This window comes from Dendrobates tinctorius, unplaced genomic scaffold (genome assembly GCF_039654945.1).
Source record: "Dendrobates tinctorius isolate UK_male_01 unplaced genomic scaffold, ASM3965494v1 ptg000173l, whole genome shotgun sequence".
Lineage (NCBI taxonomy): Eukaryota > Metazoa > Chordata > Amphibia > Anura > Dendrobatidae > Dendrobates > Dendrobates tinctorius.
In genome coordinates this window covers 10,494,418-10,521,054 of record NW_027361840.1, presented here as the reverse complement: position 1 = coordinate 10,521,054, position 26,637 = coordinate 10,494,418, and the positions used below count along the sequence as shown (strand labels likewise).

General features: G+C 48.1%; 1 protein-coding gene across 1 annotated transcript; it reads left to right on the top strand.

The window, feature by feature from the left end:
* The first annotated feature begins 817 nt into the window (after positions 1–817).
* LOC141054063 (uncharacterized) lies at positions 818–19,400 on the top strand. Its single transcript, XM_073551240.1, has 4 exons — positions 818–1,063; positions 5,474–6,244; positions 6,701–6,769; positions 17,050–19,400. The coding sequence occupies exons 2-4, from the start codon at positions 5,509–5,511 to the stop codon at positions 18,195–18,197; spliced, it is 1,953 nt and encodes a 650-aa protein (XP_073407341.1). The 5' UTR covers positions 818–1,063; positions 5,474–5,508; the 3' UTR covers positions 18,198–19,400.
* Positions 19,401–26,637: the final 7,237 nt, after the last annotated feature.

Below are 26,637 nucleotides of genomic sequence, written 5' to 3'. Positions count from 1 at the left end.
TGCAGACAGGGACTCAGTCTGCCTCATTAAAGTCCATGGCCCTGTCAGAGGTTCCACGCGAATCCTATTTGTCAGGCCCTCGGAAACCCTGATTGTCACTGATTTATGGGAAAAACGCAATGTGAACCTATGCTTAAAAAAATAAAACATACAAATGATACTATGAATTGAATAAAGGTGATGTAAGCATGTAACTTTTTTTTTTTACTTGTTGCATAGCTACAGCAATTCTCCTGTAGTTTTCCTACTGCGCATTACCTCGTTCTTACCACTAGATGTCGCCATAATTCCACTAATAGCGCATTACCTCGTGTCACCACTAGATGTCTCAGTATTGCTACTAACATCATTCATGTTACTTCGCTACCTCGTTCTCATTAGGTGCAGTCATACCTCATTCTCACCAGTAAGGCTATGTGCCCACGTAGCGTTTTAAAACGCTCACTAAAAACCGGACTCCTTCCCAGAAATGAATGATCATGCTGCAATTTTTTCCGCGATGCGATTCCGCCGCGGAAAAAAGCGCAGCATTAGCACAGCATGTGCGGAATGCCATAGGAATGCATGGGGGGCGTTCTGTACACGATTTTTAAACGTTTTCGCAGCATTTTCGCGCCGAAAATCGAGGCAAAAACGCTTAAAAATCGCTACGTGGGCACACAGCCTGAATGTCTCTATAGTCCAAATATCAGCATGCTACCTCGTTCTGGCCAATAGATATCGTCATAGACTATTTACAGCGCGTTACCTGGATTTACCACTAGATGTCGACGTATTCACAGCAACAAAGCATCATTATCTCGGCTCACCACCAGGTGTCGCCACCAATAGTACCGCGATGCTTTGTCTGTAAGCTCCGGTAGGTGGCGCTGCCGTGGGGGAGGGGGAGGAAATGATGCAGCCAGTTCCTCTGGGTCGGGAGCCATTATCCGCACGCTGCATGGACGGGCTGGAGCTCCGCGGGCCGCTGTGACCCGGACGCCGCTGAACCCCGCGCTGCTCAGCACACGCGGCCGAGAGCCGCGCACACAGCACGGGCCGAAGCCGCCCGGAGGACAGAGCGGTGAGTGAACAATGGAGCCACGAGCCGGACAGCGGGAGGGCAGTGCCGGGAAACGCGGGAGGAGAGCAGCAGCACGCCGCCGGGGGGAGGGGCCGCCCGGAGACCCCCGGAATGAGCGAGCGAGGGAGACCCCCGGGACTGTGCGTGCGAGGGAGACCCCCGGGACTGTGCGTGCGAGACCCCCGGAGACCCCCGGACTGAGAGAGCGAGACCCCCGGGACTGTGCGTGCGAGACCCCCGGAGACCCCCGGACTGAGAGAGCGAGACCCCCGGGACTGTGCGTGCGAGACCCCCGGGACTGTGCGAGGGAGACCCCCGGGACTGTGCGTGCGAGACCCCCGGAGACCCCCGGGACTGTGCGAGGGAGACCCCCGGGACTGTGCGAGGGAGACCCCCGGAGACCCCCGGACTGAGAGAGGGAGACCCCCGGGACTGTGCGAGGGAGACCCCCGGGACTGTGCGAGGGAGACCCCCGGGACTGTGCGAGGGAGACCCCCGGGACTGTGCGAGGGAGACCCCCGGGACTGTGCGAGGGAGACCCCCGGGACTGTGCGAGGGAGACCCCCGGGACTGTGCGAGGGAGACCCCCGGGACTGTGCGAGGGAGACCCCCGGGACTGTGCGAGGGAGACCCCCGGGACTGTGCGTGCGAGACCCCCGGGACTGTGCGTGCGAGACCCCCGGGACTGTGCGTGCGAGACCCCCGGGACTGTGCGTGCGAGACCCCCGGGACTGTGCGTGCGAGACCCCCGGGACTGTGCGTGCGAGACCCCCGGGACTGTGCGTGCGAGACCCCCGGGACTGTGCGTGCGAGACCCCCGGGACTGTGCGTGCGAGACCCCCGGGACTGTGCGTGCGAGACCCCCGGGACTGTGCGGCCTGTGTACTGGGGGGTTACGGGGTGATGGGGTGCGGGCTCTGTATATAGGGGGACAATATGGGGGTGACTGGGGTGCGGGCTCTGTATATGGGGGTGACTGGGGTGCGGGCTTTGTATATGGGGGACAATATTGGGGCGACTGGGGTACGGGCTCTGTATATGGGGGGACAATATTGGGGCGACTGGGGTGCGGGCTCTGTATATGGGGGCACAATATGGGGGGGACTGGGGTGCGGGCTCTGTATATGGGGGCACAATATGGGGGGGACTGGGGTGCGGGCTCTGTATATGGGGGCACAATATGGGGGGGACTGGGGTGCGGGCTCTGTATATGGGGGCGACGGGTGCGGGCTCTGTATATGGGGGCGACTGGGGTGCGGGCTCTGTATATGGGGGCATAATATGGGGGTGACTGGGGTGCGGGCTCTGTATATGGGGGTGACTGGGGTGCGGGCTCTGTATATAGGGGGACAATATGGGGGTGACTGGGGTGTGGGCTCTGTATATGGGGGCGACTGGGGTGCGGGCTGTTTATATGGGGGGACAATATGGGGGTGACTGGGGTGCGGGCTCTGTATATGGGGGCACAATATGGGGGTGACTGGGGTGCGGGCTCTGTATATGGGGGCGACTGGGGTGGGGGCTCTGTATATGGGGGCACAATATGGGGGTGACTGGGGTGCGGGCTCTGTATATGGAGGTGACTGGGGTGCGGGCTCTGTATATGGGGGCACAATACGGGGGTGACTGGGGTGCGAGCTCTGTATATGGGGGCACAATATGGGGGTGACTGGGGTGCGGGCTCTGTATATGGGGGCACAATATGGGGGTGACTGGGGTGCGGGCTCTATATGGGGGCACAATACGGGGTGACTGGGGTGCGGGCTTTGTATGTGGGGTGACTGGGGTGCGGGCTCTGTATGGGGGGCACAATATGGGGGTGACTGGGGTGCGGGCTCTGTATATGGGGGTGACTGGGGTGCGGACTTTGTATATGGGGGTGACTGGGGTGCGGGCTCTGTATATGGGGGTGACTGGGGTGCAGGCTCTGTAAATGGGACAATATGGGGGTGACTGGGGTGCGGGCTCTGTATATGGGGGTGACTGGGGTGTGGGCTCTGTATATGGGGTGACTGGAGTGCGGGCTCTGCATATGGGGCACAATATGGGGGTGACTGGGGTGCGGGCTCTGTATATGGTGGGACAATATGGTGGTGACTGGGGTGCGGGCCATGTATGTGGGGGGACAATATGGGGAGACCCCCCCGGGCTGTGCGGCCTGTGTACGGGGGGGATACAGGGGGACTAGGCTCTGTATATGGGGGTAATATAGGGAGACTGGGCTCTGTATATGGGGGGGTGACTGGGGTGCGGGCTCTTTATGGGGGGGTGACTGGGGTGCGGGCTCTGTATATGGGGGGATAATAAGGGGGGGTGACTGGGGTGCGGGCCCTGTATATGGGGGATAATATGGGGGTGACTGGGGTGCAGGCCCTGTATATGGGAGGATAATATGGGGGTGACGTGGGTGCAGGCCCTGTATATGGGAAGGTGACTGGGGTGCGGGCTCTGTATATGGGGGGATATGGTGGAATACTGGGCTCTGTATATGGGGGGGATACTGGGGTGCCGACTCAATATGGGGGAATACCGTGTTGTGGACTGACTATATGGGAGAATACAGGGGTCTGTACGTGGGCAAATAGTGGGGTGCAAGCTCTGAATATGGGGGGTACTGTGTTTCTGGCTCTGTATAGGGAGGATGCTGGGGATAATATGGGGATGACTAGAGTGTGGGCTCTGTATATGGGGGCACAATATGGGGGGGGACTGGGGTGCGGGCTCTGAATATGGGGGTGACTGGGGTGTGGGCTCTGAATATGGGGGCACAATATGGGGGTGACGGGTGCGGGCTCTGTATATGGGGGCACAATATGGAGGTGACTGGGGTGTGGGCTCTGTATATGGGGGCACAATATGGGGGGGGACTGGGGTGCGGGCTCTGAATATGGGGGTGACTGGGGTGTGGGCTCTGAATATGGGGGCACAATATGGGGGTGACGGGTGCGGGCTCTGTATATGGGGGCACAATATGGAGGTGACTGGGGTGTGGGCTCTGTATATGGGGGCACAATATGGGGGGGACTGGGGTGCGGGCTCTGTATATGGGGGCACAATATGGAGGTGACTGGGGTGCGGGCACTGTATATGGGGGCACAATATGGAGGTGACTGGGGTGCGGGCTCTGTATATGGGGGCAAAATATGGGGGTGACTGGGGTGCGGGCTCTGTATATGGGGGCACAATATGGGGGTGACTGGGGTGCGGGCTCTGTATATGGGGGTAATCCTGGGTTGGGGTCTCTACGTATTGAGGTGGGGGGCTCTGCATGTGGCGGGGATCCTGGGATTGGGGCTCTGCATATATGGGGGGATAATGGGATGCTCTGTGTTTGGGGGGTAACGTTTGGGCGACCTGCCCTCCCCATAGGCAGTTATTACAATGTTGGGGTGCGTGGCTGGGCCGGCCGCCGCCTTTCCTTGCATGTAGCCCTCCTGTTCTCGTGGTCCCGAGCTTTGGCTCCTTTGTGTGCGGCTGGGACATTGTCGCATCTCCTCCCTTCCATGATTGTCGGGAAAGTTCTGCTTCTTTCTCGTTTCTTTCGAGCTTCGTGATTTTCAGATCATCGCCATTATCGCGCCGACATGGAGAATCTGACCAGGAGATTTTTAGGCTGTGTGCACACGCTGCGGATTTTGCTGCGGTTCCGCAGCGGTTTTGGCCGCTGCGGACCCGCAGCAGTTTCTGCTGCGGTGTACAGTACAATGATTCCCTATGGGAATCAAAAACCGCAGTGCAGACGGTGCGGAATTTTCCGCGCGGATTATCTGCGGTTTTCAATCCGCAGAAAGAATTGACATGTCAATTCTTTCTGCGGATTCTCCTGCGGTTTGCCATCTCCTCCATTGAGGAGATGAAAAACCGCAGGGCAAAACCACAGAGCAATCCGCAGGTAAAACCGCAGGTATTTTGACCTGCGGTTTCACCTGCGGATTGTACAAAATCCGCACCTTTTCCGCAGCGTGTGCACACAGCCTTACTGCACAATGAACGCCATAAAAACGTAGCTCCTGAGATCATCCTGGTGTAGTCGCAGTTTTTGACCATTTCTCCTATTTGGATTTTTTTTTTTTCCATTTTCCAGATATTGCTGATATCAGATGCATCTTCTCATGTGACACATTGTAACTTTCTTCCTGGTGCACATGAAGAGGTTAATCAGCAGCTTGTGTTTCCATGTTCTCTCTGTGAGTCCAGCCCACCCCTATTACACATGCATTGTGCCCCCATGTCTGTCCGATTGATATTCTGTCCCTCCTTATATAGTTATCCTCCCCTCTTTCTGCTGTCAGAATGGTAGCTCCCACTCGCAGCTCTTATGTCGCATTGGTTGGAGCGGTGCATTGTATTATCGGCGGGGGGGATATTTATGTGATGTTCTTATTTATCTCATGTTTTTCCCCGTTGCAGATTCATATACTGAGAGTTTGCGTCCAGCCGCCCTTATGTCTGGCGGAAGCCTTCCTGTTCGGAGAATCGGCACCAGAGCAGTCGTACGGCAAGAGGCCTCTATCATGGCGGAATCTGACGCTTCTTCTTCCTCGGACCCAGCTCCATCTGCCGTCCCGAGCACCGACGCCCCAGAAAGTTCTCCAAACGTGGAACCTAAATTGGTACCAAAACTAGAACCGATGGACACGTCGCCCCCCACACCTGCCGAGACCCCAGAGTTTCCACTGTCGTCCATTATAACCATACCACCCACTCCCATGACCACCACCACCGCCCTGCAGCTCAGGGAAAATCTTCTCTTGCAGCCCCTCGTGCCGCTGAACTACGGCAGGAAAAGAAAAGCCAACTTTTCCAATGAAGAGACGGAGACTTTGGTGCGGGACGTGGTGACGCATTTCAGTGCTTTGTACGGCTCCGAGGCGCTGCGTACAGAGTCCACCCGCCGGAACCAGCGCCGGAGCCAACTGTGGTCCCAGATACAAAAAAATGTTAATGAGTTGGGGTACACGCCCCGGAGCATTGACGACCTGAAACACAAATGGCGAGACCTCCGCCTAGAGGTGAAGAGGAAGATCACCCAAAGGAAAACTGGCACCAAAGTGCCCCCTGTTCCTGGGGTAGCCCCAATAATTGACACTAAGCTCACCGCAATGGAGGACCTGGTGGCATCCACTATCGGCCACCACTGCACGCTGGACGGGGAGCAGGAGGGCATGTACATGGAGCCTGGTAAGTGGCCTTATAAATACTGGGACTGATCAGTGGACTGCAGCCCCCTGTTATAAGACTGCTGGGGTATGACATCCATTGGGAGTAATAGTCGACTGGGTTGGGAGTTGTAGTGTTAACATCAGGCTCCTTACATCTCCCGCAATGCATCTATGCAGGTTATACCAGCACTGGAGCATTATAAGAGGGGTTGATGTCAGTCAAACTCATCCCATTAACCAACACTACAGCCAGCCTCTTGGCGCAGCTTGAAGTGGCTGATAACAGAGAGCAGTAGACTCTATCCATCTCTGTACAGGAGGATTCTCCCCAGCCTGAACTGTTTGATATCAGGGCGCCATTGACTTTATATACCTGCATAGAAGATGGGTTGAAGGTTTATTGTCCCTTTAAGGCTTTCGGTTTTGTCACATGTTCGCTCCCATTACTGATGATGTCTGTGTCCTTCCCTTCCAGGTGTTCCCCGACAATCCATATTCTTCACATGTAGAGGAGAAATGGGCAGTGACATGGTGGGCTCCACCGGTGAGTACCTGCACCCTTTTCTTCCTGCACCCTTTTCTTCCTGCACCCTTTTCTTCCTGCACCCCTTCTTCCTTCCTGGTCTTGGCTGACACAACTTTTCAGACGTCAGTCGGTGATTTCATCTGACCTTGGATTAGTGTTTGCGCCACTCCACTTACTGATGGGTTTCTTCTATTTTCTGAGCTATTAGTGGACAACATGAAAACGTCCAAAAACTTTCCAATATACGCTGTTTTTGAGCGGTCACTATTCAAGTCTTCTGCTTTCTGCTATTTAATGAGAATATTCACATACTTGGGTAACTATTTTTTGGAGAAGTCATGCTGTTAATCTCTATTAATAATTTCTTCTCCATCCTCTATACAGTGCCTTGAAAAAACATTCATACCCTGAGAGCTTTTCCACATTTTTTTCACATTACACCCAGAAACTTAAATGTATCTTATTTGGATTTCGTGATACCAACACAAAGTAGCAAGTATTAATGAAGTGTAAAGCAAATTGTCATAGAGAAAAATTAAAATCCATAAGACTTCTCCAGAAGAGCGGACACTCCAATCTCTTTTGAAGTATTGAACATGTGTAGCCAATTATATCTAGGGAGAGAGAAACAAAATGGAAGAGGGGAAATAGGGAGAGAGATAACACTTCAACCTCCTTTGAAGCAGAGGCCTCCTGCAGGGACCTGTTAATTACAGCCGTGAAATGCTTTGAGAAAGACGGCAAGCTTTGAGATTAATTTACGCAGAAGAGAAGCGCCTTCCCAGGCATAAACTTCCTCTCATCAAAGCATGTTTCGTTGGACACTATCTCCGGTGTCCAGTAATGACTATTGAGGTTTGCATTGATCTGATATTTATGGGAGATATATTTTTGGCAGCGTAGCCAGGGGACAAACAAATCACTTTCACTCACATCACTGTAAGGCCATTCTAACCCCTCCAAATTAATAACGATCCAATAGATAATGGCCATGTTTGATCTCTACGTATAGGTAAAATTGCAATAAGAAATATGACGTCAATATCTAACACCTGGGACCTCCAGGGGTGAAGATATCCTGTAAGTTGGGGATCTCATAGAATACAAACAGACCTACCACATCCCACAATCCGCACCCACAAGAGTTCATCAAGGGGCGGTATGAGGATGTATCCTTGAGTTAATAAAAAGCAGAATTTGGGTTTAGGTCATTGTTCATTCTGGAAGTCCTAGTTTGCTGTGAGGGTTGTCCATTTTGCCAATCTTGAGTGATTTCCTCCTCTAAGCTCTGAGCAGTTTTCGTGATATCAGGTTTAGTTATTTATTTTCTTTACTTTTTATTTTAGGTAATTGTACAGTTAGGTCCATATATATTTGGGCAGACACAACATTTTTCTAATTTTGGTTCTAGACATTACCACAATGAATTTTAAACAAAACAATTGGATGAAGGGTTTAGGATTTTCTGCTCCTTAACATGCGCCTCCCTGTTTTTAAAGGGACCAAAAGTAATTGGACAGATGAAATCATTGTAAATAAAATGTTCATTTCTAGTACTTGGTTGAAAACCCTTTGTTGGCAATGACTGCCTGAAGTCTTGTACTCATGGACATCACCAGACGCTGTGTTTCCTCCTTTTTGATGCTCTGCCAGGCCTTCACTGCGGTGGTTTTCAGTTGCTGTTTGTTTGTGGGCCTTTCTGTCTGAAGTTTAGTCTTTAACAAGTGAAATGCATGCTCAATTGGGTTGAGATCAGGTGACTTGGCCATTCAAGAATATTCCACTTCTTTGCTTTAATAAACTCCTGGGTTGCTTTGGCTTTATGTTTTGGGCCATTGTTCATCTGTAGTATGAAACGACGACCAATCAGTTTGGCTGCATTTGGCTGGATCTGAGCGCACAGTATGGCTCTGAATACCTCAGAATTCATCCGGCTGCTTCTGTCCTGTGTCACATCATCAATAAACACTAGTGACCCAGTGCCACTGGCTGCCATGCATGCCCAAGCCATCACACTGCCTCCGCCGTGTCTTACAGATGATGTGGTTTGGATCATGAGCTGTACCACGCCTTCGCCATACTTTTCTCTTTCCATCATTCTGGTAGAGGTTGATCTTGGTTTCATCTGTCCAAAGAATGTTCTTCCAGAACTGTGCTGGATTTTTTAGATATTTTTTAGCAAAGTCCAGTCTAGCCTTTTGATTCTTGATGCTTATGAGTGGCTTGCACCGTGCAGTGACCCCTCTGTATTTACTTTCATGCAGTCTTCTCTGGTAGATTTGGATATTGATACGCCTGCCTCCTGGAGAGTGTTGGTCACTTGGTTGGCTGTTGTGAAGGGGTTTCTCTTCACCATGGAGACTATTCTGCGCTCATCCACCACTGTTGTCTTCCGTGGGCGCCCAGGTCTTTTTGCATTGATGAGTTCACCAGTGCTTTCTTGCTTTCTCAGGATGCACCAAACTGTAGATTTTGCCGCTCCTAATGTTGTAGCAATTTCTCAGATGGGTTTTTTCTGTTTTTGCAGCTTAAGGATGGCTTGTTTCACCTGCATGGAGAGCTCCTTTGGCCACATGTTTCCTTCACAGCAAAACCTTCCAAATGCAAGCACCACACCTCAAATCAACTCCAGGCCTTTTATCTGCTTAACTGAGAATGACAGAACGAAGGGATTGCCCACACCTGTCCATGAAATAGCCTTGGAGTCAATTGTCCAATTACTTTTGGTCCCTTTAAAAACAGGGTGGCACATGTTAAGGAGCTGAAACTCCTAAACCCTTCATCCAATGTTAATGTGGATACCCTCAAATGAAAGCTGAAAGTCTGAACTTCAACTGCACCTGAATTGTTTTGTTTACAATTCACTGTGGTAATGTCTAGAACCAAAATTAGAAAAATGTTGTCTCTGTCCAAATATATATGGACCTAACTGTATATCGTATAGTTTTATTCCCTTTTCGTATCATTATTGTATATTTGTATAAACAATGCCTACCTTTCTGAGTTAAATATATAAAATTGAATAGCTCTGTTCCTCTAGCTCTGGAAACCGGATCCCTGAAGCCATACGCCACCTGTAACGGCTGTCCAATCGGCCTGTATAAACGCGTGACCCACACCCCGCCCGGCTGTTATCCTTGACACAAATGATTCTTGGTTTTCAAATTATATATATATATATATATATATATATATATATATATATATATATATATATATATATATGTGAAAGTTGTGAGGTGCTTTTGTATAAAGCCCCTGAGTCAGTACTTTGTAGTACCCCCTTTCTCTGCAATTACTGCTGCTGTCATTTGGGGTCTGTCTCTACCAGCTTTGCACATCTAGAGGTGACATTTTGACTTGTCGTCTTTGCACTCTCGCTCAGTGAGATTGGTTGAAGATGTTTGATCAGCAATTTTCATGTTGTCACAGATTCTCAATGGGGTTTCATCTGGAAAGTGACTGCACCATCCATACACATGAATATGCTTTGATGATCTTAACCCTCCATTTGTAGCTCTGGCAGGATGTTTAGGGTCGTTGCCCTGCTGGAAGGTGAACCTACTCACCAGTTTCAAGTGTTTTGCAGCCTCTAACAGGTTTTCCTCCAGGATTACCCTGTATTTAGCTCTATCCACTTTCCTATCATCTCTGACCAGCTTCCCTGCCCCCTGCTGAAGAAAAGCTTCACCCCAGCATGATGCCACCACTTATGATGGTGGGGATGGTGTTTTTAGCATGATGTGCAGTGTTAATTTTCCATCACACTTAGCACTTTGCATTTAGCCCCAAAAGTTCTCCTTTGGTCTCATCTTACCAGAGCACCTTCTGCCACATGCTCTCTACAGGGTGGGACATTTTTATGGATACATCTGGGTGGGCCATGTATATGGATATACCTAAATAAAATGGGAATGGTTGGTGATATCAACTTCCTGTTTGTGGCACATTAGTATATGGGAGGGGGAAAACTTTTCAAGATGGGTGGTGACCATGGCGGCCATTTTGGATCCAACTTTATAAATGGCCCACCCAGGTCTACTATTATTATTTATTTATATAGCACCATTGATGCCATGGTGCTGTACATGAGAAGGGGTTATATACAAATTACAGATATCACTTACAGTAAACAAACTAACAATCACAGACTGAGAGCGGATCCTGCCATTTTGGGCTTACATGCTACAGTATGGTGGGGAAGGAGACAGTAGATTGGGGGGTTGCAGCAGCTCCAGTGATGGTGAGGCGGTAGCTCCAGTAGTGGTGAGGAGGCAGCGGGGATCACTGCAGGCTTTCCTGAAGAGATGGGTTTTCAGGTTCTGTCTGAAGGATCCGAGTGTGGTTGATAGTCAGATGTGTTGGGGCAAAGAATTCCAGAGGATGGGGCATATTCGGGAGACGTCTTGGAGGCGGTTGGGTGAGGAGCGAATAAGTGTGGAGGAGAGAAGGCGGTCTTGGGAGGACCAGAGATTACGTGAGGGAAGGTATCGGGAGATTAGTTCAGAGATGTATGTAGGAGACAGGTTGTAGATGGCCTTGTAGGTCAGTATTAGTAATTTGAATTGGATACGCTGAGGGAATGGGAGCCAGTGAAGAGATTTGCAGAGGTGAGAAGCTGAGGAGTAACGAGGAGAGAGATGAATTAGTCGGGCGGCAGAGTTGCAGATGGACTGGAGAGGTGCGAGGGTGTTAGCAGGGAGGCCACAGAAAAGGATGTTGCAATAGTTGAGGTGGAAGATGATGAGGGCATGCGCAAGCATTTTAGTAGATTGAGGGTTGAGGAAGGGGCGGATTCTGGAAATATCTATTATCTATATTATATATATTATACTATCTATATAAATGGCCCACCCTGTATATCCCTTACATGTCTTTTTACAAACTGCAAACAGGACTTCTTGTAGCTTTCAAAACTGTCTTTCTTGCCAACTTCCATAAAGCCAGATTTGTGTAGTTTACAACTAATAGTCGTCCTGTGGACAGATTCTCCCCCCTGAGCTGTGGATCTCTGCAGCTTCTCCAGAGTGACCATGGGCCTCTTGTCTGCTCTCATTAGTGCTCTCCTTGCTTGATGTCAGCTTAGGTGGGCGGCCATGTCTCGGCTGGTTTGCAGAACGCCATACTTTTTAATTTTTGGATGATGGTTTGAGCAGTGCTCCGTGAGATTTTCACAGCTTGGGCTATTTGTTATAACCTTACTGCTTTCCTCTTCTCCACAACTTTATCCCTGACATGTCTGGTGGGCTTCTTGGTTTTGATGATGCTGTTTGATCCCTAATGTTATCACACAAACCTCTGAGGCCTTCACAGAACAACTGTAGTTATACTGAGAAGACTTTACATACAGGTGAACGCAGTGTACTAAATATGTGACTTCTGGAGGTGATTGGTCACTCAAAATCTTATTTTACGGATATCGGGGGGCTGATTCATCTCACAATTTTCAGATTTGTGTTTTTAAACTGATTAGAAAATCCTTTATTTCCTTTACCCATCACAAATTCTTGCTAGTTTGTGTTGGTATCGCATAAAATCCCAATAAAATACATTTTAAGTTTGGGCTTAATGTGGAATAGGGTGTGAATACTTTTCAAGGCACTGTAGTTTACTTAATATCACAAGCTTTAGAATGAGTTATCCATCAGTGAGCCTGGTCTGTAATGCTTCTCTCAATTCTTCATCCTCATTGCATCCCACGTACATAACAGAATGAATTCTCACTGATCAGGAAACCATGCTGCTGCCACGAGTAGGCTGACACTATGCACAAAAAAAATTAGCTCTCTCCCAGCAATGTATACCCCACCAACTGGCACCAAGTTAATCTGTTTAGCTTAGTGGGTCTTTCAGTAGACCCATATCTACCTCAGTTTTTGGCGTTTTTCAGTAATTTCCTCGCTTTTTCCCCTCCCCTGGTCCTTTTGGACGGGGTAGCTTCTCCCCAGTCTTCCCCAGATCCGCCTGGGGTTTTTGTATTTGGACTCTGTTCTGAAGCGGAGTTGGACCTGAAACCTGATCAGGTTTCCTACATGAGACATAGTAAAGAGTCTCATTGTAGCGGTTAATGAGACTCTCAATGTTAAGCATGCCCCTTCGGAGCCCTCCAGTCAGGGAGTTTTCTTCTAGACAAACTCCCTAGAGTTTTTTCCTCCCATAAGGAATTTGAGGGGGTCCTTTCAAAAGAAATGGAAAATCCAACCAGATGCTTCCAGAGAGGGAAGCATCTCGGTATTTTTTGTAGCCATTTGCATCAGACCTTACGGATATTTGGTCCGTCTCCCCGACAGTAGACTCCCCAGTCTCCAGACTGTCCACTAACGCATTCCTTCCCCTTACGGATAGGGCATCTCTTAAGACACACTCGGAGTCAATTTGCCAAGTCAGCAGCAGGTTCTTCCTTATGCCCTGCCTTTGCCACGACATGGTTGTCAGACCAGATCTCTCAAGTGGGAAAATATGTAGTGGCTGCCTCCTGTGCAGCTCAAGCGTCCAGTAATATAGTGACCATCCGTTGAACCATATGGCTAAGACATGGCTGGCAGACTTGTCCTCCACGAAGTACCTGACCAATCTACCCTAGGGATGACAACTATTTGGATCCAAGCTGGACCAGATCATAATGGAGGCCACCGGTGGAAACAGCTCTCCTCTTCCTCAAGCTAAATCTCGCCGCCCTCCTTCCAAGCGTAAATTTCGTCCGTTTCTCATTTACGAGGGATTCCTCCCATCAATGGCAGGAAAAGAAAAGTGTGCCCCCCTACAAGCCATCTCTTTTCTGGCGCTCGCACAATCCTCTAGGAGCCAACATAGTTGATTCTCCTCCACATGCTCCTATTCTGCCCAGGGAGTCCTTCAGGGTGGGCTGTCGTCTCCTGTTCTTCAGGGACACCTGGGTCAGAGAGTTGGTATCGTCAGGATACAATACGTAGTTCATTTCATGGCCGAGACAATTTTTTTGAATCCCGACCCCCATGGGACCCCTCCCTGACTTTGGGGTTCTTTGCAACCATTTCCTCGAACAGGCCAATATCTTGTCTTGTCCCTACCCAGCGTCTGACTTTCCTAAGCATGCTGTTCAACAGTCTTCAGGCGAGTATCTTTCTCCCAGAGGGAAAGAAAACGGCTCTCCAACAAGATGTTCGCTCTCTTCAGGCCACTCTGTCTTCATCCCTTCGCTCTGCCATGGTGGTTTTGGGCAGGTTGGTGGCTGGGGAGGCGATTCCCTTAGCTCAACTTCGCACCAGGCCCTTTCAACAAACCATCCTGTCCAAATGAAACAAGTCTGCTCTCGCTGGATCGTCCAATCCAGATTTCATCCCAAATCAAGGCTTCTCTAAACTGGTGGCTGTCCTCTTCTTGGGGCAGAGAACAAGGTTCTAGCAATATCGGTAGTGCACATCCCCAGCATAGACAGTTTGGCCGCCAACTTTCTCATTCACGAGGGTCTCACGGCGGGAGGATGGGCTCTACATCAGGACCTCTTCCATCAGATTTGTCTCCAGTGGGGCATTCTGGATGTGGATCTCATGGTGTCCCTGCAGATCCGGTGATCCTCTCGCGGTGGGTGTCGATGCTCTGGTGATACCCTGGTCACGGTTCGTGCTGCCTTACCTGCTTCCCCTTCTTCCCAAGCTGTTGAAGAAAATCAAAGTAGAAGGGGTGCTGGTCATCCTGATAGCGCCGGATTGGCCCACGAGGGCTTGGTATGCAGAGGTCGTCAAATCTACTCACAGACACACGTAGGAGCTTCCCAAACTGATCAGATTTCCTTTCTCAGGGTCCCATCTACCTTGAGAATTCTCGGTTGCTCGTTTTGACAGCGTGGCTGTTGAAACCGCGGTTCTAAGAGCATTTGTGTTCTTGGGCTGTGTGATTCAATGATTCAAGCTTGGAAGCCCACATCATCTCGAGTCTATCATCGGACTTGGAAAACTTTTTTCCGTTGGTGTGATTCTAGTCAGACCTCGCCTATGGTCTACTCTCTTCCTTCTATTCTGACCTTCCTTCAAGTGGGATTAGATGAATCCCCCTGGATCCGGGCAGCTATCTTAGAGGCTTACCGGGTTAAGAACCAAACGCCTCCACCTGGGATTAAGGCCCACTCTACCTGAGCGGTAGGTGTCTCCTGAGCCGTTCGCCATCAGGCATCCACCTTACAACTTTCAAAGCGGCGACATGGTCTTCTGTTCACACGTTCTACAGAGTCCATAACTACGCATTGGCAGATTCCAGCCTAGGTAGGAGAATCTTGCAAGCGTCAGGAGCTAGTTCTCTGACCTGAAAGGAGTTTGGACGGTTTTTCCCTCCCCGGGGACTGTTTTGGGATGTCCCATGGTATTCTGTGTCGCCCAGTGAGGCGATAGAGGAAACAGGATTTTTTTGGTTACTCACCGTAAATATGTTTCTTGGAGCTTTCATTGGGTGACACAACACCTTCCTGTGTTTGACAACTGTATTGATGTTTTTCTTTCTATTTGTTTTGGATTTTGTGGTGTATTTTTCCTTTTAGGCCGGGATCACACATGCGAGGAATACGGCCGTGTCTCGCATGTTAATACCTGGCACTGCTGCCGGCACTCAGGAGCGGAGTGTGCGCCTCCATGTATTGCTATGCGGCCACACGCTCCGATCCGAGTGCCTGCGGCAGTGCCGGGTATTAGCATGCGAGACTCGGCCGTATTCCTCGCATGTGTGATCCCGGCCTTATATGTTGCTTCTCCTACTGCTTTCTCATTGATTAAATTGGTGCCAATCGGTGGGGTGTAAACTGCTGGGGAGGAGTTAATTTTTTTTGGGTGCAGTGTCTGCCTTCTAGTGGCAGCAGCATGCACCCATGGCTTCCTGTGTCCCCCGATGAAGGCTCTGAGAAACAGATTTTACTGCGAATAACCAATAAATCATACCACATCGCCCGTGTCAGAACTTCAGCCTTACCATGTATGATCAGTGACACCGAGTGACGAATGATCCTTCTGGGAATATTTACTCATTCTGCAGTCTACGTTCAATGACACACAGGACAGAGAAGAGATATCGTCATTACAAACCAGAGAACAAGCTCGCTCCTAAATCTCTGGTCATTCTACAGTCCACCATGTACAGTGGTACATAAAGGATGGAGAAGACAGCAGACTCAAACACTTTTTACTGAAACCTTAGAAACATGATTTATAGACAGAAATGCATGAATGTATGAAAAAATTACCCCGGAAGGTGTCCTGGTGACAGAACGGCTGGGCTCAGATGATTTAATGAGCGCACACTGGTATTGTTTGGGAGTAATCATAAATACAATGGGCCCAATTCATCGTTTGCATCTTTTTTCTTTTTTTTGTCTTGTATTTGTTGACTTATTTGAACCACATTTATTCAACATGGTACTTGTAGTTCATACATTTTGCACAAAATATGCCTTTTATTTTTGTCTAACTTTTTTTGCCACTTTTTAAAACAAAAAGTTGCTCGTTTCACAAATTGCATACATGCAAAATCACTCCAGGAAGACGGGAGAACATTTGTGCAAACATGTTGCCCCTTTGTAAAGTCGCAATTGATGAATTATCTGTAAACATCCAGAAACCTCGTACTCTGCCGACAATGAGGAACAAACACAATCCCAGGGAATCTAGCACAAAACATTTCTTTAATTTGCTCATATTTTAAAGTCTAAGGCGCAAAAGTGAAAAAAACACCACAGCTATACAAAAAAAAGACGCAATAGTGAATCTGGCCCAATTCCCATTCTCTGTCAGAAGAGAAGTTAAAAACTTTAGGCTCAGAAATTAGTTTCTGTATGTTTTATGTGATATTTAAGGGTGCTTAATTATATTTTGTCATTTTATAACCCTTGCCCCAATGTCCTAGCTTCTGTGCCCCTAGTTCAATCCCAGCAGCTCCACTTCTGGTTTTCAGCAGTCGACTTGTGCTCAATACATTATCTAGCCAGCCTCCTTCTAGATTATGACCAAAGCATAGAACGAGAAGGGGTCTGGCACGGCTTTGAAAATAAGTCTGTAACCACGGTTTGCATATATGTGCTATTATATAACTTCTCAAAAGCAAGCACTTTAAAAGGTGTTAAACTTTGTGAAAGGGGGACTGGCAAAGTTTCCTGGATGCACCTGGCAAGTCTTGGTAAGAGGGTGTACTTTCTTCTTGGGGAATATCTGAGGGGTCATGTAATCCATTATACTCAGCTAGAGGCTGACCTCTATGTGGCCGGGGTAGAATGATTGCATTAATCACGAGTTTTCCTTTTGATCTCTGTAGTTACATTCTTTTTCTTTTATTCACAGCAAGTCCAAGGCCTATCCCAGAAGTTTCGGTCTTGTCCCCTCTCATCAGCACATCTCCTGCTCAGCTCTCCTTTGTTCATGTACCGGAGGATGCAGAGAATGTCGAACGTGATAAAAATCTTACCCAAAAAGTTCAAATCAATCCATTTCCTGAGACCTGGTCGGGCTTAAAAGAGGTGTGCACCCTGGTCACCACTCAGAACATGATCCCGGCACCGCAGACCATCGTCACAGCTGCATCTGAGACCCTTACTGTGAAACAGGAGGTTGTGACTACCCAGCTCGTCTCCGTTCCAGCACGTTGCGAGTCCCAGAACTCCATTGTTTCCTCCCCAGAGGGGTCAGTGGATTATCCATGTGGGCAAACTGAGGGCAATGCTGCTGGAAGCAGTGGTGGCAACAACAGCAGCAGCAGTAACGGCAGTAGCCCAGCCGCTCCAGTTAGTGAAGATGGAGGAATTGTGCAACTAAAGGTGGAGCACGAGGCAGGAGACAGTCAAGAAGCAGGGAAGGCTTCACCTGCACAAGAGGAAGACAGAGCCAACTGGCAAGAGAATCAGGATGAGTGGGACAGACAATCCCAATCCCCACCGCCCAGCGAGAATGCACAGGATGATTCCTTGCCCTCTTCAGCCTCGCAAGATGGGGATGGCGACCCCTCTTCTGGAGGAGAACTTCCCACAAATGGAGATTGCACCTTTGACCCCGACGATCGGAAAGCTCCTTGGAAATCTAAAATGAATCGACTGCTTGAGTTGGAGGAACAGTGGGACCAGTTATACCATCGCGAGATGGGGATATGGGAGGAAGAACGGATTCAACAACAGCAGCAACGCAACCAAGACAGGGAGCTGCAGCAGCAACTTCTCGGTGTGCTCACAGACATTCGAGATGAACTGCGTGAACTTAGACAGGAAAGAGCAGCGGCCCGGCAGAAGCAAGAGTCCACTACTAATGGGCCCCTCGTAACCAATACCTCTCCTGTAGCCATTACCCCCAAGGCTGACAGTCCTGTGGCAGTGGAGAAATTGGCAAAAAGTATTCCTGTAGTTGCTCCAAAGCGTAGAGGGCGGCCTCGTCTTATCAGGCCGGCCGCAGAGAGTGTCCGCCCCATCCGACCTGCACCAGAGCGCTCTACCAAAAGCTGAACCTTATCCCATCCTTGACCACAGCAACTATGCTAGCTCAAACTACTTAATGCACTGGCTGCAAAAAAGTTATTTCCCCAAATACTTCCTGCAATGGTTGGAGTGGTAGTCCACACTGGACAGGCAAGGATTCATATTGGATACATCAATTTATTTTTATATTTTCTATTAGAAGAAAATCTTGTCCCATTCTGTTAGGTTTCTAGTTTGTCAGGAAATTACAAGAAGTTTCTGGACATGAAGAGAGCAGACAGTCCATGTGTGGAGCGGGGTCTCAGGCTGCGGGGGTATTTTGTACAGATGGATTTATAAAGGGGGTGGTGGGTTGCAGCCAGCATATGTGTGTATATATTGTTTTTTTTTTTTTTTACGTAACCCAGGCCTTAAAGAGAGTCAGCATAAAATTACTGTTCAAACAGCGCCCCTTGTCTTGGCCAAGTAGTCCAGTGCTCCTCGCCGACTTCTGTTGTATCCATCTCTGCCCTTACAGAAACCAGATAAGAGTGGAGACAGATGTAAAACCAGTAAGTGGGAAGGTGCGCTAACTGCTCGGCCACTTCAGTCGTGTACTGAACTCCTGTGCGTCGTTTGAGCAGTCGTTTTGTGTTGAGATTCACTTTAAAATTTTTGCTGCTGCATTCCAAGAGTTTCCTCAATAGACTTGTATCCTGCATCATTCACCAACTTCATTAGGCTGTTTACAAAAGATTTCGCTTCATTTTGTTCATTATAAAGCAGGTTCTTGGACCAGAAGATGTAGAGGAAGGAAATGCGAATCTAGCACGAGTAGAAATCACTGTATTGTATAAAGGCATCGTTCAGATTAGAGGAGGTTGTTTAGCTTGAGGTGGAGAAGCCAGAAGTTTTTTTTCTTTATTTAAAGCTTTTATTTTTAAAAGGTAAAACATTTCTAGTTTTCTACAATGAAACCCCCCCTTAGGTTTAGATAATTTTTTTGTTTTGCAAACCAGACGATGTCCCAATGGGACCCTGTTATGAATCCTGACATCTGGGCTGTTCCTGGAAACGTTCAGCATGAAGAATGACAGAAGGGGGATGGCATTTAGCGATTTGCTGAGATGAGTGTAGAGTGGATGAGAATGGATTGACGAGGAGGGTTTTATTCTTGCTGTGACCATCTTCTTCTCGATAGAGGAACTGATATTTTAATCTTTTCATGCAATAAAGGATGCATTTTTAGTATCTTTTCATGTTTTTTAATAAAAAAAAAAAAAAAAAAAAAGTTACACTGCTGAGTTAAAATTTTCAGGAAACTTTGCAACACTTTTCTTTTGTTCTTCTGATGCAAGCGTTGTGGTTCTGCGCTCCATAACATGTGGGGATATTTACATGGGGCAGAATAGTTGCAGGACTGGGGTTGTTTTTGCTGCTCCATTTGGGATCTGTGGCATGTTAATATTCCCTTACACATCAGTCAGCTTCAGAGCGCCATTCAGAATTCTGCTGGCTTGAATCTATCAGTAGCTTTAATCACACCCCTGACATCATAGCTGTGATTCCATAACTTAATCCTGGTTTTCTACACTGTTCTGACTTTTAATGTTGGGGTGAATTAGGGTAACATGGATCCTGGGCTCTTGGGACCGCTCTCCAGTCCACAGTTGTAAAATTCTGCAAAGCAGAATCCATAAAGCTACCTCCATTGTATGTATGGATGACTGGTGCATAGAGCAACCAAAGAGTAAGTACACTGCTCCAGAAAAGACAGGGAATACTCTGAGCAGAGAGTGCTGTCATGCAGCTAGACAAATGGATTGTTACATTTATAAGCTTTTATTAGCCCTGCTGAAGAGGGTTTTGATAAATAAGGTCTAGGGTCATGGCAGAGAAAGGTTACCTTGGCGTGGCTGGTGGGACACACAACTTGAAGGTACTTGGTTCACAAATTGGCCAATTCATAAATAGTGGTAAGACATTTTGTACAGAGGCTGTGGCATTCTTCGGTTTGCATATTATACACTCCTAGCAGCTTGTACCTGTTCAGATTTTCTAACCCATCCATTTAATGTAGCGGTGACATACACAATACCTGATCTGGAGATGCAATCTAGACATTCATTGACCTCAAAACAACATAGAAGCTCATTTTTAAGTGTGACCACATTTATGTTTGGGTGATTCGCAGCCATTGCAGTATAGGTTCCCATCCTCTCTCGAGGTTATGAGTGACCCCTTTCGGGGCAGGAACACTAACCATTTGCCATTCCTGCGAGCTCGACCCTAAAGTGGATTGAGGGAACAGAGGCCCATGCATGGTGCTAACTTGGAAGCGTGCTGGACATTTGGAGTGCCACCATTGATCAGTGTGTGTAGTTTGGAGGGGAAGGAGGACACTAAAGAGTAACCACACACTGAGAAGATATACAAGAGGGAAATGAAGAGGTGGAGTCTCTATGGGTGGAGATAGAATGAGGAAAAAGTAATAAAATCCTCATAGGGGTTTGTTATAAGCCACCAAATATAACAGAAGCCACTGAGAATGTATTATTGAAACAAATAGACAAAGCAGCAAATCCCAATGAGGTGATTATTATGGGGGACTTCAACTACCCCGACATAGACCGGGAACCTGAAACCTGCGGATCTCAGAAAGGAATCTAATTTCTGTCAGTGACCAAGGATAATTATCTGTCACCACTTGTGCAGGGCCCAACTAGAGGGACAGCCCTTCTGGACTTAATGTTAAGCCACAGGCCAGAGAGAATAACAGAAGTCCGAGCCGATGGGCACTGAGGGAACAGTGACCACAATATAATACAATTCCACTTGTCCTTCAGTAAGGACCCTTGAAGGGGGTCACGAAAACGCTGAATTTCAGGAAAGCAAAGTGTAATCAGCTTAGAGAGGACCTTCGCCGAATTGATTGGGACAATGTCCTCAAAAATAGGAGCACAGAAAATAAATGGGAAATATTTAACACAGCCACTGCGAGCTAGCCATACCGTACAGAAATAAAAGGGCTAGAAACAGGAGAACACCAATGTGGCTAAATAAGGATGTAAAAAGGGCAATAAAGAACAAGAATAAGGCATTTAGGAAGCTAAAACAAAAGAAGGCAATGAAGAAGCATTAAAAAGTTATAGAGAAAAAAATAAAATGTGAAAAAACAAATACATTTAGCAAAAGTGGAAACAGACTCATTGCTAAGGAAAGTAAAACAAACCCCAAACAGTAAAATGATTAAAATTGATGTTGTCGGCCCTTTAAAGAACAATGATGGTGAAATCATAGAGAGCGATGTGGGAAAAGCAAATGTTTTAGGCTAGTTTCACACTAGCATTTATTTCCTGCAGCGCACAGTGCTAAGCACCCCCCCCCCCCTGCCGGCTCCCTGCCCACCCCATCCGGTCATCGCCGCCTACTATCGCACACGGCTGCATGCGATCTGCGCACCCTATCTTTAGCATAGGGTGCGCAGATCGTGCGCTGGCAGGATTTTAGTGTGCGCTGCACACTTTTGAAGGTGCGCCGTGCGCGCCAAAATGCAACATGCTGTGTTCGGCGCACACCAGCGCACCTTCAAAAGTGTGAAGCGCATGCTAAAATCCTGCCAGCGCACGATCTACGCACCCTATGCTAAAGATAAGGTGCGCAGATTGCATGCAGCCGTGTGCGATAGTAGCAAATATGGTACCAAAATTCAAAAAGGGGTGTAAAAGGGAACCTGGAAACTATAGGCCGGTAAGCTTAACATCTGTTGTGGGTAAAATTTTTGAAGGGTTTCTAAGGGATACCATTATGGAATATCTCAATGTTAATAAATGTTTAACTCCATATCAACATGGATTTATGAAGGATCGCTCCTGTCACACTAACCTGATCAGCTTCTATGAGGATGTGAGCTCTCAAATGGACCCAGGAGAATCATTGGATGTCATTTATCTCAACTTCTCTAAAGCATTTGACACTGTCCCACATAAAAGATTGGTAAGTAAGATGAGAAAGCTCGGGCTAGGGGAAAATGTGTGTAGATGGGTAGGGAGCTGGCTTAGTGATAGAAAACAAAGAGTGGTTATTAATGGGGCATCCTCAGATTGGGCCAGGGTTACTAGTGGGGACCACAGGGGTCTGTATTGGGCCCCCTACTATTTAATATATTTATTAATGATCTAGTGGATGGCTTACACAGTAAAATATCAGTATTTGCAGATGATACAAAACTATGTAAGGTAGTTAACACAAAGGAGGACAGTTTGCAACTACAGACAGATTTGGGTAAATTGGAGAATTGGGCTGAAAAATGGCAAATGAGGTTTAACACAGATAAGTGTAAGGTTATGCACATGGGAAGGAGAAACAGATGCTACAATTACTTACTAAATGGGAAACTGCTGGGGAAATCAGACATGGAAAAAGACTTAGGCATCTTAGTCAATAAGAAGCTAAATTGGAGTGCCCAGTGTCAAGCAGCTGCCACCAAAGCAAATAGGGTCATGGGATGCATTAGAAGAGGTCTGGGGACATGAGATGAAAACATAATTCTCCCTCTGTACAAATCACTCGTCAGACCACACTTAGAGGATTGTGTGCAATTTTGGACGCCGGTGCTCAAGAAAGACATTACTGAACTTGAAAGGGTTCAAAGGCGGGCTACTAAAATGATAAATGGAGTTGGTTCACTACAATACCCAGAAAGGTTATCAAAATTAGGTCTATTTACTCTGTAATGCAGTAGATAAGCCTCCGATGTAACCTGAAAGATAAGAAAAACACGTTATATTATACTCACCGAGGTGGGTGTTTCGGTCCGGTCTGACGCCTCCCTTCTTCATGCGATGACATCCTCTTCTCCCGTCCTGTAATAGCTGCGGCGCAAGCGCACTGCTCTGCCCTGTTGAGGGCAGAGCACAATTCTGCAGTGCGCAGGCGCCAGACCTCTCCCAACGCCTGCGCACTGCAGGACTCTGCGCTGCCCTCAGCAGGGCAGAGCAGTGCGCTTGCGCTGCAGCCATTACAGGACGGGAGAAGAGGATGTCATCGCATGAAGAAGGGAGGCGTCAGACCAGACCGCAACGCCCACCGGACCGGACCGCCCACCCCGGTGAGTATAATATAACGAGTTTTCCTTCTCTTTCAGGTTACATCGGAGGCTTATCTACAGCATTACAGAATGCATTACAGAATGCTGTAGATGAGCCCCCGATGTCTATGCCGGCAGCTGCAAGCCGAAAAAAAGGGTGACAGATTCCCTTTAAAAACTGGTGACTGGTTCCCTTTAACACTGAAAAAAAAATATTTTAAAGAAAATCAATGATAGCAAAAACTCACACTGAAGAATATATATACAGTATATGTGTTGTGTGTGTGTTTATCAAGCCATGCCCACTCCACACACAAAGTCACGTATAATAGCTAATATATCTATTTCATGGGCACATCTTCTTGACCACAGCAGGTTACACTGCCTGTGTTGCTTATAGCAACCAATCACTAAGCATCTTTAATTTCACCAGAGCTGCTTAAAAGATGAAAGCTGAGCTGTGATTGGTTGCTATGAGCAATAGTTTTCCTGCTCCACAACACCTCAGCAGACACTGCCCTGGTGGGAGCAATCTAGCATACCCGGGAACATAAGCTCCCAGCCATTGTCTGCCCCCAGAAAGGAGCAGAGAGCACATGACAGGAATGAATCACCCCCTTCCTCTATTACTGCCGGTTTCTATTGTTACCGATGTAGAAATCGCATCATCAGTGGCAGCACTGCCAGGTTACATGACCGCACATCTCCAGCCTGCTCAGCGCCCCACCCAGCTCGGAACTATGGAATGGAGGATGTGTGATGGTACATGAGCACTGGACTATGGGATAGAGGATGTGTGATGGGTATAAGGACACTGGACTATGGGATGGAGGATATGTATGCTGGGTATATGGGCACGGGACTATGGGATGGAGGATATGTATGCTGGGTATATGGGCACGGGACTAGGGGATGGAGGATATGTATGATGGGCATATGGGCACGGGACTATGGGATAGAGGATATGTATGATGGGTATATGGGCATGGGACTATGGGATGGAGGATATGTATGATGGGCATATGGGCACGGGACTATGGGATAGAGGATATGTATGATGGGTATATGGGCATGGGACTATGGGATGGCGAATATGTATGATGGGTATATGGGCATGGGACTATGGGATGGAGAATGTATGATGGGTATATGGGCACTGGTCTATGGGATGGAGAATGTATGATGGGTATATGGGCATGGGACTATGGGATGGCGAATATGTATGATGGGTATATGGGCACTGGTCTATGGGATGGAGGATATGTATGCCGGGTATATGGGCACGGGACTATGGGATGGAGGATATGTATGATGGGTATATGGGCATGGGACGGAGGATATGGGCACGGGACTATGGGATGGAGGATATGTATGATGATACGTGAGCACTGGACTATGGGATAGAGGACATGTATGATGGGTATATGGGCACGGGACTATGGGATGGAGGATATGTTTGATGGGTATATGGGATGAAGGATATGTATGATGGGTATATGGGCACAGGACTATGGGATGGAGGATGTGTGATGGTACATGAGCACTGGACTATGGGATGGAGGATATGTATGATGGGTATATGGGCACTGGACTATGGGATGGAGGATATGTATGATGGGTATATGGGCACGGGACTATGGGATGGAGGATGTGTGATGGTACATGAGCACTGGACTATGGAATAGAGGATGTGTGATGGGTATAAGGGCACTGAACTATGGGATGGAGGATATGTATGATGGGTATATGGGTACGGGACAGAGGATAATCATTATAATTTGTTATAACAAACCAGTTAGTTGCTATGCCTGGGCAACGCCAGGCTCTTCAGCTAGTTAGTAATATAAAAGACATCTTAAGTGAAAAGTGCTCAGTGCACAGACCCTGGGTCCAAGGGGTACAGTTTTTCCTTGCAAAGAATGACATTTCAAGGTGAGGAGACTTAAGGCCCCGTCACACTAAGCGACTTACCAGCGACCCTGACAACGATATCAACGTGTCAGGATCGCTGGTGAATCGCTATGTGATCGCTGGTGAGCTGTCAAACAGACAGCTTCACCAGCGATCAGCACAGCGACGCCGCGCTGATTCATGTCAAAAATAGAATTAAAATAAAAAATATTGTTATTCTCATGTTCCGACGTCCCGCGCAGCATTCCCGCCTCTATCCACGCTCCGGTCCCAGTAATCCTTTGCAAGAATGACCGCGAGACTTCGCGATCCCGCGAGAATGGACGTCATCGCGGTAATTCTCGCAAAGGATTACTGGGACCGGGACGTGGAGAGAGGCGGGAATGCTGCGCGGGACGTCGGAAGGTGAGAAACTAATATTTTTTTAAAATTATTTTATCGCTGATCGCTGGTCTCCCGCCTGTCACACGCAGCGATGCGTGCTGGCCAGCGGGAGATCAGCGACGAAAAAAATGTCAAGAGGTTTCCCAGAGCGATCAGCGATACCGGCAGGGAGGCCGGTCGCTGATCGCTGTTGTGTCACAAAACTTGTGACTCAGCAGCGATCTCGCTAGCGAGATCGCTATGTGTGACGGGGCCTTTAAGACTTGCAATGCTCACCCAGGAAATATGCCAATTGTCTCTTCAGAGATGAAGAAGACTTGAACATTAGGTCCACCTATTGGAACTAGCAATCCTAAAAGTCAATATCAACTCCAACGAGCTGTCACATGACTTGGGATAAAAGCCAAAACATCAATTTAAAGACACTGTGTTTCGGGGTATACTTTGCACTGCAAAGGGGCCGTGAGCTTTGGTTTGGCTGGGTGAGAGGCGTCTTACCGTGATCCAAGAGGTAACTTTTCTCTTTGCGGAGAGTGACGTCAAGCCTGCCATGCCAAGGTGAGGAGACCTTTAGGGTATGTCTCCACGTGGCGTATTGGCAGTACTTTGGACACAGCTCTGCCCCCTTTTGTATGCACAGTGATTCTGCATGTGTTCATTGAACCATGCGGAATCACCACATCCCATACATAGACTGTGTAATTTATCTTGCGGAGACTGAGCGTCTCCGCAAGATAGACATGCTGCAGTCTATAAAAACGTGCCGCATGTGCGTATACACAGATCTGCCACCTGCGTCATTGAAGGCATAGTGGAGGTGGGATTTCATAAAATCCCCTCCACTATGCTGTAACATCTGGACGCTGCATCCAAACCTGCTGAACGTGGAAACATACCCTTAAGCCTTGCCATGCTCTGGCAAGAGTCAGTACCCTGAAACACAGTGACTGCAAATTGAGGTTTTGGCTTTTATCCTAACTCGTGACAAGGCCCGATACTGACTTTTAGGATTGCTACTTCCAATAGGTGGCGCTATAGAGTTTTCGTCCTCTTCTCTGAAAAGAACATTTGCAGTAGATGAGCAGATCGGGGGCTCACACCCAT